This window comes from Zonotrichia albicollis, chromosome 15 (genome assembly GCF_047830755.1).
Source record: "Zonotrichia albicollis isolate bZonAlb1 chromosome 15, bZonAlb1.hap1, whole genome shotgun sequence".
NCBI lineage: Eukaryota > Metazoa > Chordata > Aves > Passeriformes > Passerellidae > Zonotrichia > Zonotrichia albicollis.
This window is the reverse complement of record NC_133833.1, coordinates 10,512,456-10,525,172: the sequence shown is the minus strand read 5'-3', so window position 1 is coordinate 10,525,172 and position 12,717 is coordinate 10,512,456. Positions and strand designations below refer to the sequence as shown.

The window sequence follows — 12,717 nt, the reverse complement described above, 5'->3', positions numbered from 1 at the left end:
AATTGACCTGATCTCTAGTTGAAAATAGAAAGGTGACCAAGTGCCATGAGTTTTCCAATTTTTCATGTTTAATTAAACAAGGGAGAAGAAATCTGCAGGTTTGGATTGAACTGTGTATTTTGTGGCTGAGGTACAGCACAGTCTGTAACAGGAGATCTCATTAGATCACTTGTTCCCATAAAATCTAGAGGAATGTGAGCCCAGCCTCCTGCTGCAGAGTGGTCAGTGTCCCCCTTCCTCACCTGAGCCCAGCCCCAACCCACACTGGCTTCAGGATGAGGGCTGAAGGCTTATCCAGCCTCTCATCCTCTGTGCCTACACAGGGAAAACTTGTGGAGCTGCAGAGCAGAGGCTGACTTGGCATCACCTCTCTGGTTTTAATTACAGCAGTGATTAGGAATTCACAGCCTGTGGTGTCCCAGGAGCTCCCTGGCCAAGCTGGAGAAGGTCAGAGGTACTGAGCTGCATTTAATGGCAGGGGCTCCTCCCAGGAGCCTACATGGAGTCTGAGGAAAAAGGAAAAATAAGAATGATTATATTCTGCAAGCAATACACAACATCCCCAAATGCCTCTGCCTGCATGGCTGTGACAGCCTCTGTGCATGTTTTCATGAAGATGTTAATTATTGCAACAGCTTCCATTTAAATAAACAAATGGTTTCCAGTGATGCAGTCTGACTAATAATTTTATGTGTCCCTGGGAATGCTGATTTTCCCTTTCCCCTTGGCAAATGGAAACTCTCTTGTAGTGCATAGTCATAATTTGAGTGCCATTTGTGATTTGGATCCCTATTGCAAATTCCCCCAAGCCCTCTGCACAGAGCACTGGCATGTTTTTTGTTCTGCACAGGAAGGTGAAGGAGTGTGGTTCAAGTTTTGCTGGATGCTTCTTTGTCCAAATGTTCTGTCACTGACCCCATTTCAGGAAAACAACTATAAATCTCAGGGTTTGGGCTCTGCAGAGCTGAACATGAGAAAAGAGTTCAAAAGGCTTGTAGTGTTTCACTGGCGTGAAATCCCTCTAAATCAGCCTGTCTAGATTGAGATGTTTTAGATCCTGGAAATTCTGTTTCCTCAGTGAAATGAGTGAGCAGCCAGTGCCGTAGCCAAGGACACGGATCCATGGTGACTGCTGGCTGAAGGGATATTCCAGCTTGCTCTGGGAGAAGCAGAGGGTGTCTGTGCTCTGAGCCACTGCATGGCACTGGTGCTGCTTTGCAGTTCCCCACTGCAAACTGTTAATTCTCTCAGACATATTGAAAAGCTGCTTATTTGGGTTTGGTTTTGTGCTATGGAAGTCTAATGTAAATAGTCTTTTTTTGGGGCTTGAATAAAGGGACAGTGATGGGACACTTTGCCCAGTTTCCAGGATAAAATGGATCACCTGCCTCTTCCCCACCCCACTGTGAGTGCAGGGGGCAGGAGGATATGGATGCCCCAACAGGAGTTGTTCTTCCCAAGCAGGCACTGATGGAATGGTAGGGAGGATGTGATTGTGTGGCTGCACAGGACCAGTAAGATTTTAATTGCATTAGGCACACACCAGTAGTCTGAGGCTGTTCCCACACTGGCTTATGTCACTGAACTCCAACTGGAGTTACAGAATCACTTCCAGGAGAAAAAGATGAAAACTGATTTGTAAAAGAGAGCCTTTTGTTGCCAAAATAAATAAATAAGCCCTGTTCTGGGGGTGATTGCTGTGAACACAGGCTGATGGGTGCCCTGGAGCCCAGTGTCACTGCTGGCTGCCCCAAGGCTGCAGGAGTCCTGCTCAGCCCAGACCCAGGCTGGGAAATTTCCTTGTGCCAGGCACCCCCAGCTCTTACCCATGGCTGTGCTCTCTTGGCACTTCTCCAGCACTTCTTCCTTCCTTTCTCTAAACCACTTTTTTCTGTCCTTCCTTGCATATTTGTTTCTCTTTTCTTTGCCATGGGAATATTTTGGAAATCCATTGATGTGAAGTGCCATTTGGAATAAATGGAAATGTCAGTGTTTCCATGTGCCACATGCATGGGTGCCATGCTCTGCTTGCTGGCACCCAGGGCTGCTTGCTTGTGGGGAACACGAATTGCAGCAGGCTGGTAGATCCACTTCTGGCAACAGAAATGGGGCCAAGCGGTAGCAGAAATGGGGCACAAAGGTAACAGAAATGTAGAGAAGGGGTGTGGAGAGCATCCTGCTGCTGATCCTGAGGTGACAGCAGCAGCTGCTAGCTGTGCAGTCTGGAGTGCAACACTGCCTTGCTGATGGGTAACCCAGCCCAACTGTGCTGGGTTTCAATTACTATGATTTATTTTCCTGATCACATGAGAAATGTATTCCCAGAGCGTGTGACCATGAGGTGCTCACCTGCTTGTCATGACCTGTCAGAGGAGGCTGTGAGCCAGCACCCTGACCCCTCTGTCTGTAGGTATAGGGAGGGGTGAGGCAGTTCTCTCTGATCATCCCAAACACACCTGGGCCCTTTCCTGGCCACCATCCCAGGGCAGGTTGGCTGCTCTGAGCAGATCAAGTATGGACTTATCACGAATCACCTGGGCATGCAAAACCCAGGATTAACTCTTGTGAAAGGCAACTTGAGTGAACTCTGCAGTGCCAAAATTGAATGTGAACAGAAATTGCAGCCCTGACTCTCATGACCCTTCTGTTGATGCTATGAGCTCTGGATGTCCATGGATGCCCTCGACCCAGATGGGTGTAAAGGCCTGGTCCTGTTTCTACCCAGGCAATCTCTGCAGCTGAACAGGGCAGGAGCAGGACAGAAGCAGGACAGATGTATATGGCTATAGCCAAGCATCCCCCCTCGCAGTGCTGTTCCCACAGGCACCTTCCCAGCTTTCCATTTTCAACTTAACTGCACAGATGGATACAAAACAGCACTTACAGGCTGCTGTTGAGAGAGTAATTCCCAGGATTTCAGTGTAACCAGCAAGCTGGGTGGCTGCTTTTGGTGGGACAGGCTGTTTCTGGGAGCAGACTGTCTTAATTGGGACTTGCTGAAATGCTTTTGCACAAATAGGCAATTCAGCAGTAAATTAATAGCTCCCTTACTAAGCTCTCCTAGTTTTTGTAGTAAAAGTGTGTTTGTCAGGCTGCTTTTCATAGTCTGGTGTTGAGAAATATTGAGGGGAGAAATCAGTACTCTGTCTCAGTCCATAGAATCATTCTATCCTAGAATGGTTTAGATTGAAAGGGACCCTAAAGTTCATCCAGTTCCAACTGCTCTGCCATGACCAGGGGCTCCTTACATTATACCAGGTTCCTCCAAGCTCCATCCAGCCTGTCCTTGAACACTTCCAGGGATGGGGCATCCACAGCTTCTCTGGGCAAGCTGTGCCAGTGCCTCACCACCCTCACAGTTCATACCAACATTATTCAGTTCCAGAGTCAGTATTTTATCACATGTGGAAATTTCTGAAAAGGTCCTCAGATCTCAGGAGGATGGTGGATATATCCCAGTAACATCATCTGGATGTGATTATTGGAGGGGTTTAACCATTCTTGAAGAGGCTGGTTGTGGTCCCGGAGGTTTGCAGAGTCAGGAGTTCTCTGGGAGCAGAGATGGCTGTGAGATGTTGGCCAGAACCAGGGAGCAGCATGGGGCCAGAAGGACATTTGGGCCAGAGCTCTCAGGGGGAGATGGATGACCCTGAACATGGGCTCTGTGTTGCTGTCCCCTTGCTGCTGCCCTCACCATTTCACAGCCCAAAAGTGAGTGAGGCTAATTGTTTGTTATGGTGGCTGCAAACTTACCAACCTTCTCCAGAGCCCTGTGCAAGGGATGCCCCTGTCATCACCACCTGGCCTGTGCCAGCCCCAATGCTCGCTTGGCACAAACACAGGAGAAGGCTACTAGAAGGTAGTCCTGACCCTCAGGACTTTCAGGATAGTGCAGCCCAGACACTGCTCCCAGGAGGAAAAAAGCAGGTTTGTGTTAGTGGTGCTGTTGTGTGGGAAGTCCTGGCCCGCTCATGGAAGTGAAGCCATTGAACTCCACAAGCTGGAGCAAGGCCAGAGGGCAAGAGGGAAAGGGCTGCCTGGGCTCATGTGGCTGAAAAACTTTTTTAAGACCTTGACTCTTGTAAAGTCATAAATAGAGCTGTGGGAAACCTGAACTGTTTGGATTCCCCCTGGGCAGCACCTGCTTGGCTCATTCCTCAGAGGGCTGGCCGATACTGGGGACTCCTCAGTGAGGAGCTGAGGGCTCTCACTGTAAACAGGAGTTTTTTAAAATGCTCCTTGTGCACTCAGTGCCCAAACACGAATCCCCAGGGGACCACCTGACCTCTCTGGAGCGGTGAGCCACCTGTTTGGCTCCTTCTCTCTGGTGGCTGTTTCTGTTTGTGCAAAAGGGAAAAGTAGGATAACCTGCTGTGGCAGAGTCTAGATGGATGCCTCATCCACAGCGTGACCTTGCCTTTCCCAGGAGCAGCTCCCACTCTGTGAGCCCAGCACAACTATCTGGGCAGTCCTGCTCAGGGGAGGCAGAGAAAGCTCCTGGCAGCCCTGAGGGGTCCTAGCTGGATCCCAGAGCTTCTTCCAGCATATCTCACTCCAGAAAACTGCAGCTGCATCACTCCTGTACACTGGTACTCAGCTGTCCTTAGGGAGTGAGCTGTCTGCTCCAGCTCACCCTGCCATGCATGCTTCCTCCTTTCTTCTGTCTCTTCCATAGATGCTCAGTCAGGGTGGCCACTGGCAGGCAGCCCCTGGCTCAGCAGAGCAGGGTGTCTGCTATGGCTGATAAGGCAAAGCATGTTCTCCTTTTCCCCGAGCCCCGCGCTGCCTCTGCCCCTCCGCAGCCTGACCTCACCCGGCCTGACCCATCCCTGTGGCTCTTGCAGAGGTTGCAGTTTCACTGGTGGAGAAGATGCAGGCTCAGGAGATCCTGCGGAGCCTGCGGCTGCCCGAGTTCGATGACCTCAGCCAGTTCTTCCGCAACCTGCCGGCCACGGCGCTGGTGGGCCTGGGCGCCTTCGCCGCCGTCGTGGCCTACTGGTTCGCCAGCCGGCCGCGCGCCGTGAAGCCGCCCTGCGACCTGCGCATGCAGTCGGAAGAAGTCGAGGTGAGGGCAACCCCCGCTGGCTTTCCCCAGGGTCTGCATGCCTGGAAGTCACAGCCTGGATTGGGTTGCAAGGGACCTTAAAGATGATCTCATTCCAGCTGCCTGCCATGGGCACTAGACCAGGCTGTTCCAAGCTCCATCCAGCCTGGCCTTTGACACTTGCAGGAACAGGGCTGCCACAGCTTCTCTGGGAAACCTGTGCCAGGGCCTCACCACTCTCACAAGAGAGAATTTATTTCTAGCATCTAATTTAAACCCACTTTATTTCAGTGTGAAGCCACTACCTCTTGTTCTATCACTATGTGCCCTTGTAAAAAGTCCCTTTCGCCCCTTTCATTAAGGTCTCCCCAAAGCCTTATCTTCTTCAGGTTGAACAACCCCAACTCTCTCGGCATTTCCTCATAGGGTAGGTGTCCCATTCCTCTAATCACCTTCATGGCTCCTCTGGACTCTGTTTCTACAGATCTATGTCCACAGGGCACACCAGAAAGGCTTTTTTGTTGTTGTTGTTTTGGTAGTTCCCCAACCTCATCCTGAAATCAACTATGTAATGCACTGTGCCAGGGATCACTTCACCCCATCACTTCACCTTTTCCTGTAAACTAAAAAACTAGAATACAGAATACATGTTATTCTCCTAGATTTTCAGTAAAATTGTGGTCTTAGCTTTGTTCAACCATCTGTTGCAAAAAATTAGAGGCACTGCCATTGCATTGAAGAGAAGCAGGAGAAACAACTGAAAGGCAACAGCTGATGAGACCAGATCACCTGGCAGTCTTCATGTGCACCCATTGCTGAATTTGGTGCTGCAAACTTGGTAATAGTAAGAAAAAGTAAACCTGAACCCATGCTTAGAGGCTGAGGAGTTACTAATTGTTATCCTTGCAAATTACTTTAATGATGTGGCTCTGTCTTAAAGAACAGAAATGTTTCTGAGTATTGTCTCCACTTATTTTAATATCTGAAAGTGGGCTGAGAATTTTTAAAGCCTTTTGTGATGCTCCCCATAAGACGGCATTGTCTTTAATTGCAACAGCTTTTTAAAAGGGTGGGAGGAATTAATATTTTTCAAGATAATTTTTCCCTGTGATTAGGGCTTTAGTTTTTGGGTTTTTTTTTTTGCTTCCATGCAGTCCTGGTTTGCTCATTCTCACTCTACTTGTCCACTCCTAAAACACCTCTGCCGAGCTCATGACACTGGGGGCTGGGCTCTGCCTTGGTCTATCTTTCATGTTGGCCTGGATGTCCTTGTGGAAGTGCTCATGGTGCTAGTCCTGGAGACCTGGGGAGCCCAGAGCAGTTGCTTCTCCCAGCACATTCCCACTCCATTACTTCCCGATCCATAATTCCCTAGGGAAATATCAATGATCTCAGTGACAGTGAGCTGGGTCAAGTGTTCCTCTGTGACCAGAGGGCTCTCCCTATCCCTGAGGTGCTGAAGTCAATGTCCCCCCCCCTCACATCCCCGTGGGTCTTGGGGCAGGTGGTGGTCACAGAGGTCTTGCTGGCATTTGGGGAGTGTGCTGCTTTATGGTGGGGGTTTCCCCATGTCCCACCCTCAGGCAGTGCTGCTGGCTGTGTCATTTTGTGTCACCTCGTGTCACGCAGGGCCTGGCTGGGGCACGCCGCTCGGTGATCGGGGACAGCCCACAGCTGCTGACGCACTACTACGATGATGCCAGGACCATGTACGAGGTCTTCAGGAGGGGATTCAGCATCTCTGGTGAGAGCACAGTGGTGAGGAGGCCTAGGAGCAGAAGCTGGGAGAGGTGGGGATCAGGCCATGCAGGTGTTCTTACCCCATGGTCACTGGTATTGTCACAGAGCTCTCACACACTTGAGACATCACTTCCCACTCCATAGAGCCATGATAACTCTTCCCTGCTCCATAACTATTTCCATGTCTGCTGTTTATGGTGTTCTGCTTCTTTGGATGCAACAATGTCATGGTCAGATTAGTATTTTTGGTACAATAAAAGAACCCCAGAAGATCTGCACATATTCTGCCCCACAAGACAGGGCTAGATGAAGGAGTCAGTAGGTGTGTGGAGGAATGGATTCCTGCATGTAGGTACCATTAGCAAATTATTCAAACTTCTCAAATTTTCAACTGGTCACGCACTGCTGCGTGTTGTTTTACCTTCCTCCAGAGTAGGCTGGGCTAAATATAGTAGTTTTTACCTTTTTAAATCAAAAGGCAGTGGGATGAGTGCTCTTATCAGCCACTAATGCTCATGCGACCTTTGGAGAAGTGTCTTTTAATGAGGCTGTTTGGGGCAAACTGCTGCTGTCAGTGGGAGGACTGAGGCCTTTTTGGGGGTTCCCAGCAGCTCATCTCCCATCAGATGCACTTGTGTGTGTAATTTGCTGGGGATTGCTGTGAGAACCAATCCATTAACTATGGATTTACTCCTGGAGGGCTCCCCCACATCGTGGCCCCATGTGTTAACTCCTGGCACCGCCTCCCATAACTCATCATCTCTGCTTGTGTCTTTCAGAGAATGGCCCCTGCCTGGGGTTCAGGAAGCCCAAGCAGCCCTACCAGTGGCTGTCCTACAAGGAGGTGAGCTGGATGTGGTACCCACTGTGCCCTGCCCAACACAAGAAGGGGTGTTGGAGTGCCTGCACGTTAGACCAGGGGGTTGCTCATGCAGCATGTGATGCCTCCTGCAGTCCCCACCCTGGCACATCCAGGTGTTACATGGGTGTGTCACTTTCAGGGGCTGGCTCCATGCCATCAGCCCACTCCTGAAAGCAGCCCTGAGGCACTCTGGAGCCATGGGGCATCGCTGACCTCATCAACTGCTAGCCAGCTAATGATGGTTCATGATAACACAAAAATTGGACTTTTAGATAGGAAATACAATATTTTGAGAGCCTCCCTGTAAGTCTTGGCTTGATTTGGTATCATTATGTTCCTCTTTTTTTATGCATTTTTTCCTCTCCAAATTCCAGGTGGCTGAAAGAGCAGAAGCTCTGGGTTCAGGCCTTTTGCAGCAGGGCTGCAAGCCATCCACAAAGCAGTTCATTGGCGTCTTCGCTCAAAACCGCCCAGAGGTGAGATTTTATATCCAACTTCATATTGTATTAATAATGTTCCTGACCTATCAGCTTGTTCTCAAGGTATATCTGCTCTCGAGGCCCCTTCTCACCTTTGTGCTTCCATGTTCTCCTTCAGTGGATCATCTCTGAGCTGGCTTGCTACACCTATTCCATGGTGGTGGTTCCCCTGTATGACACCTTAGGTCCTGGAGCCATTCGGTACATTGTCAACACAGGTAACATCCAAACTGATGTGATCTCAGTTCTGTTGCTCAGAATGGTTCATTTTCTGCTTCTAAAAGACAGATGATCATAGAATTCCAGAATGGTTTGGGTTGGAAGGGACCTTAAAGCTCATCTGGTTCCAACTGCCCCTTCATTGGCAGGGACACGCTACACCAGGTTGCTCCAAGCCTCACCCAGCCTGGCCATGAACACTTCCAGGGATGGGACATTGTGATTTTACTTGTTGAATGTCTTAAATTCACTTAGAGAGGTTCCTGAGAAGCTGTGTGTCCCTGTGCTGCCTCTGTTGCATTTTCCACATGCCCAGTTGTGCATAGCCATTGATAAGGGCTGCTCTGGATGTGGGAATGTGTCCACCCACTCCTGTGTTGCTTGATATTTTGCCTCCTAGATTTTTTTAATGCATGTGGGGACCAATTTTAGTATTTTGAACTGACTCCCAGAATAATCATAAATGTCAGCCACAGCTTTGTCATTGACTTAGGTTACCTAAGACTGCATTTTTTCCTCATTTTTCAAGAGAAGCATGTGCTATATGCTGGGATTTCTGGCTTATCCTGGAGTGACTATCAGAACTGATATAGTGTTAGCTATGAGCCAGTCTTACATTAAAGAAGATTTACTGCAAACAGCTTGTTTGTCTGTTTTTCTTGCAGCTGACATTTCCACAGTCATTTGTGACAAGCCTGAAAAAGCCAAGATACTCCTTGACCATGTGGAGAGGAAAGAAACACCAGGCCTGAGGTCTATCATCCTGATGGACCCGTTTGAGAAGGAGCTGACAGAGAGAGGGAAGAGCTGTGGGGTTCGCATCCAGACCATGCAGGAGGTCGAGGTGAGTTTGCTCTCTCTCCCCTTTTACTATTTTTTGTAATATCTATAAAAAGACACTACTATGCACAAGGACTTGTGAGTTGTGTGCCAGGTTCAGTGTCTGGAGAGCACAAAAGAGCAGCTTGTGGCTGATAATGCTGATGCTTGGTGCACTTGCCTCTTGGTGTTATTCCTTGTTGATAGCAGAGCCAACATCTCAATTCTTGATCCTCAAGTATGCTATCAGCTGCTATTTAAGCATGGGAAGGGGGTTGTTATTTGAGACATTGTCCTCATGCAATGTTACCAATAAGTAAAACTTCACAAAAGGAAGGCCTTGTAAAGTCATGGCTCAGTTACTTTAGCTAAGCAGAAAAGGACTGTGGGAAAGAGACTCAGCTGAAATAGGGGTAGGAAAACAAGTTATATAACTTGTGTATTCACAAGTTATAAAAATTATGTGTTCACATTGTGCTGTATGGTGGTTGGTTGAATTATGTTTGTTATGCTTTAAAACTATGTAACTGATGATGGGCAAACTCCTTAAAAAGGCCTGGTTTTTGCAATAAAGCAGCTCTCCTTTGTACCTGCCTGGGGACTCTGTGTCACTATGGACCCTCACCCACACTACATGTAAGCCTACAGCCTCACACTTGTTTGAAACACCCTGGATGCAGCTCAACCAACCCAAACACCACCTGAAATCCAAGGAAGGCACTGCAGTGGAGGCAAGAAACTCAGGATAATGAAGATGGCCTCAGTGCCACCTAGGAATTTGTCTACTTTAGCTCACACTCTACCTTAGTGGTTTGCAGATTATTAGCAAATGGGTTACACTGCAGGAATTAAGGTGGAAATCACTTTCGTTGCTTTCATCTTTTCCAGGACTGTGGCCGTGAGAATCGACATGTGCCTGTGGTGAGTGTTGGCTTGTTGCTTTTCCCACTTACAACTGCACAGGAGAGACCTTAAAGCTCTTGTTCCACCCCCCTGCCATATTCTGGGACACCTTCCATGGGTACTTGGTTGCTCCAAGTCCTGTCCAATCTGGCCTTGAACATTTTCAGGAATGGGACAGCCACAGCTTCCCTGGGCAGCCTGTGCCAGAGCTTCACCACCCCCATAGGAACAATGTGCAGTATTTGCTTTATTCCCTCTACCTGGAACACTGAATTGAGATAGCTCATCCTGCTATGAATGTGTTAATGGGACAGTAATTAAATGCCATTGTTAAGCTATCCTAATTCCACTGTTTTACCGTGGTGGCACTGGAATGTCTCTGTGCCCTTCACTTTCTGCTGGGGTTTGTATAGTTCAGAAGCACTACTTGGCAGTATTTATATGGGATATTTTGGGAAAATTGCTTTGATATTTTTCACTGGCTGCTCATATTCATACAAAACTCTGAAAAACAGCTTCTGATATTCAAGCTGTTTATTTAATCATTAATGACCCAAAATAGTGCACGTATGGGGCGGTGCTGAGAATACAGAGATGCTGCTGGAAATGGGAACAATCAGCAGCTTTGGAATCTTATCCCCTGTTGTGGAGTTGTTTGCAAAATTGACCTGGAAATTGATGAATTATCTCAAGCTGTCCCACGTGTCTAAAGATACAGGTGGTGGACTGGAAAATGCTAACTGTGAGACAAACACTAAGGCATGCTCTTGGTGCAGCTGGAGGACAGCATAAAGGGAGGAATAGAGCCTGCATCAGCTGAAGAAACCTGGTTATATATGCTGAGGGGAATTATACCTTTTTTTTTTCTCTTGTCGGAGCAAAAACATAATTGGTTTGATCTTTAGGTTTCTACAATGTCAACAGTCTCTACCACTGACACGTCTGCATTTGACTGATGTGATTTTCTTAATCTCCTTTTGTATTTCTAGCCTCCTCGACCAGAAGATCTGTCAATTGTGTGTTTTACTAGTGGCACTACAGGTAAAAGAGGCATTTTAATCTAGAAATGTTAGAATATCTTATGAAATTAATTATGAATCCAACCTCAATACATACAAACTTCCTGTTATACTGATATGACAATGATATTTCTAGGCATTTTTAATATTTAAGAATATATAGGTTTATATACTTCTGTAGATTGCAAATTAAAAATAACAATATATTTATTTTTCAATTGAATTCTCTGACATACATTTTGCCATTATGGTTTCCCAGTTGTCTGAAAATCCACCCATGTCTCTGCTTCCCATTTTGTTGTGTAGTTGTGACGCACTTGGTTGATTGGTATTTATCTTTTGCAAATGTTAAAAAAAAAAGTGGTTCCAGAGCTTTCCATTCCATGTATCCTAAGCACATCGATGTCTCCAGCCTCACCAAGGTCCTTGTCACCTCCTCTTGTGTGTTGCTCATGACACCAAGTGCTGGAGAGGTTTGGGATGAGCCTGGTGCTGGTACTCGTGTGTTGCTGGCCTCTTGTTCTTGGAGAGAGGAGCAGCATCATTTTCCTGCCTGTTCTTAGTAGAAGCAGTTCTTTCTCCTCTCTTCAGACCCTGGTCTTCATCAGCTTGCAGGAATTTCCTCCTCTTGGGAGTTTAGCCTCTGTAACATCTCCCTGAAAGCTGTATGGGCAGATGCACAAGGCATCACTGCTTGGGACACTGCTTTCACGCTTGCCTACAGAGAAGGTCCATGCTCCAGGCACTGCTGGAGCAGCTCTTCCAGATCCACCTGTGCTCTTGGGATTGCCTAATGCTTGGTCCTACACCAAAGCATCCTCAGTTTGGTCTCAGCAGAAGATGCTGGGAGCTGCTGGTGCTCCTCAGATGGCGGGTCAGGCTGAGCACAAGGGAACACCTTCATCCTCCACATCCCAGAAAGGACTTGTGCTTCAGACCAGGTAGGCAACTGCTTTATCAGCTCCAAGTACAAGCTCAAGATGTATTAAAAGGGTTTGGGTATTTTACCTTTGTGTATGGTCCTTAGATTTGATATCTGCACTTCAGAGTGCCTCGGGCAGGGCACTGAGGGAAAGGAGCCTGTGGCTCTGCTCTGTTCCAGCACTGGGAATTCCTAAAGGGGAAGGACTGACCTCAGTGCTGGACATGAACATCACAGCCATGCACAGAGTGAGTGCAAAGTGGCTGGGCACAAATGGGAGCAGTGGAAATGGAAGGAGCCATGCTGTGGATGCAGCAGGGCACTCTGTGTTTCTGTGCATGTTCAAGTGCAGAGCAATTATTTTTCAAGTCACATTATTGTTGACATTTTTTTTTCTAAATAAGAAATTCTGCAATTATTCTTCTAGTCACGTTATTGTTGACATTTTTATTTCTAAATAAGAAATTCTGCATAGAGAAGGTTTCTTTTGATTTTCCTTTTCATTTGCAGATGCAATCATGGGCCAGTTTCCGATTTTGTGCTTTTCTTAGAAGCATGGCCAGAGTTACAGAAATAGGACAATCAGGAAGTTCATTTCCCTTCTCCAATCCAAATCAGAGATTTCCAATTTTGCAAATCATCTCAAACTGAACATTTCATAACAATGATTTGTGATGCATGAGCCCATCCTCTGCTGCTGCAGGACTTTG

General features: G+C 47.5%; 1 protein-coding gene across 5 annotated transcripts in view; it reads left to right on the top strand.

The window, feature by feature from the left end:
* ACSL6 (acyl-CoA synthetase long chain family member 6) overlaps positions 1-12,717 on the top strand; it is a 57,745-nt gene that overhangs the window by 22,020 nt on the left and 23,008 nt on the right. For all 5 annotated transcript variants that reach the window (XM_014264724.3, XM_014264723.3, XM_026791424.2 and 2 more), the window contains exons 2-9: positions 4,845-5,065; positions 6,674-6,788; positions 7,564-7,628; positions 8,021-8,122; positions 8,244-8,343; positions 9,010-9,188; positions 10,052-10,084; positions 11,056-11,107. In XM_014264724.3, coding sequence (XP_014120199.2) covers positions 4,845-5,065; positions 6,674-6,788; positions 7,564-7,628; positions 8,021-8,122; positions 8,244-8,343; positions 9,010-9,188; positions 10,052-10,084; positions 11,056-11,107 — 867 coding nt within the window. The remainder of the gene's footprint in view (positions 1-4,844; positions 5,066-6,673; positions 6,789-7,563; positions 7,629-8,020; positions 8,123-8,243; positions 8,344-9,009; positions 9,189-10,051; positions 10,085-11,055; positions 11,108-12,717) is intronic.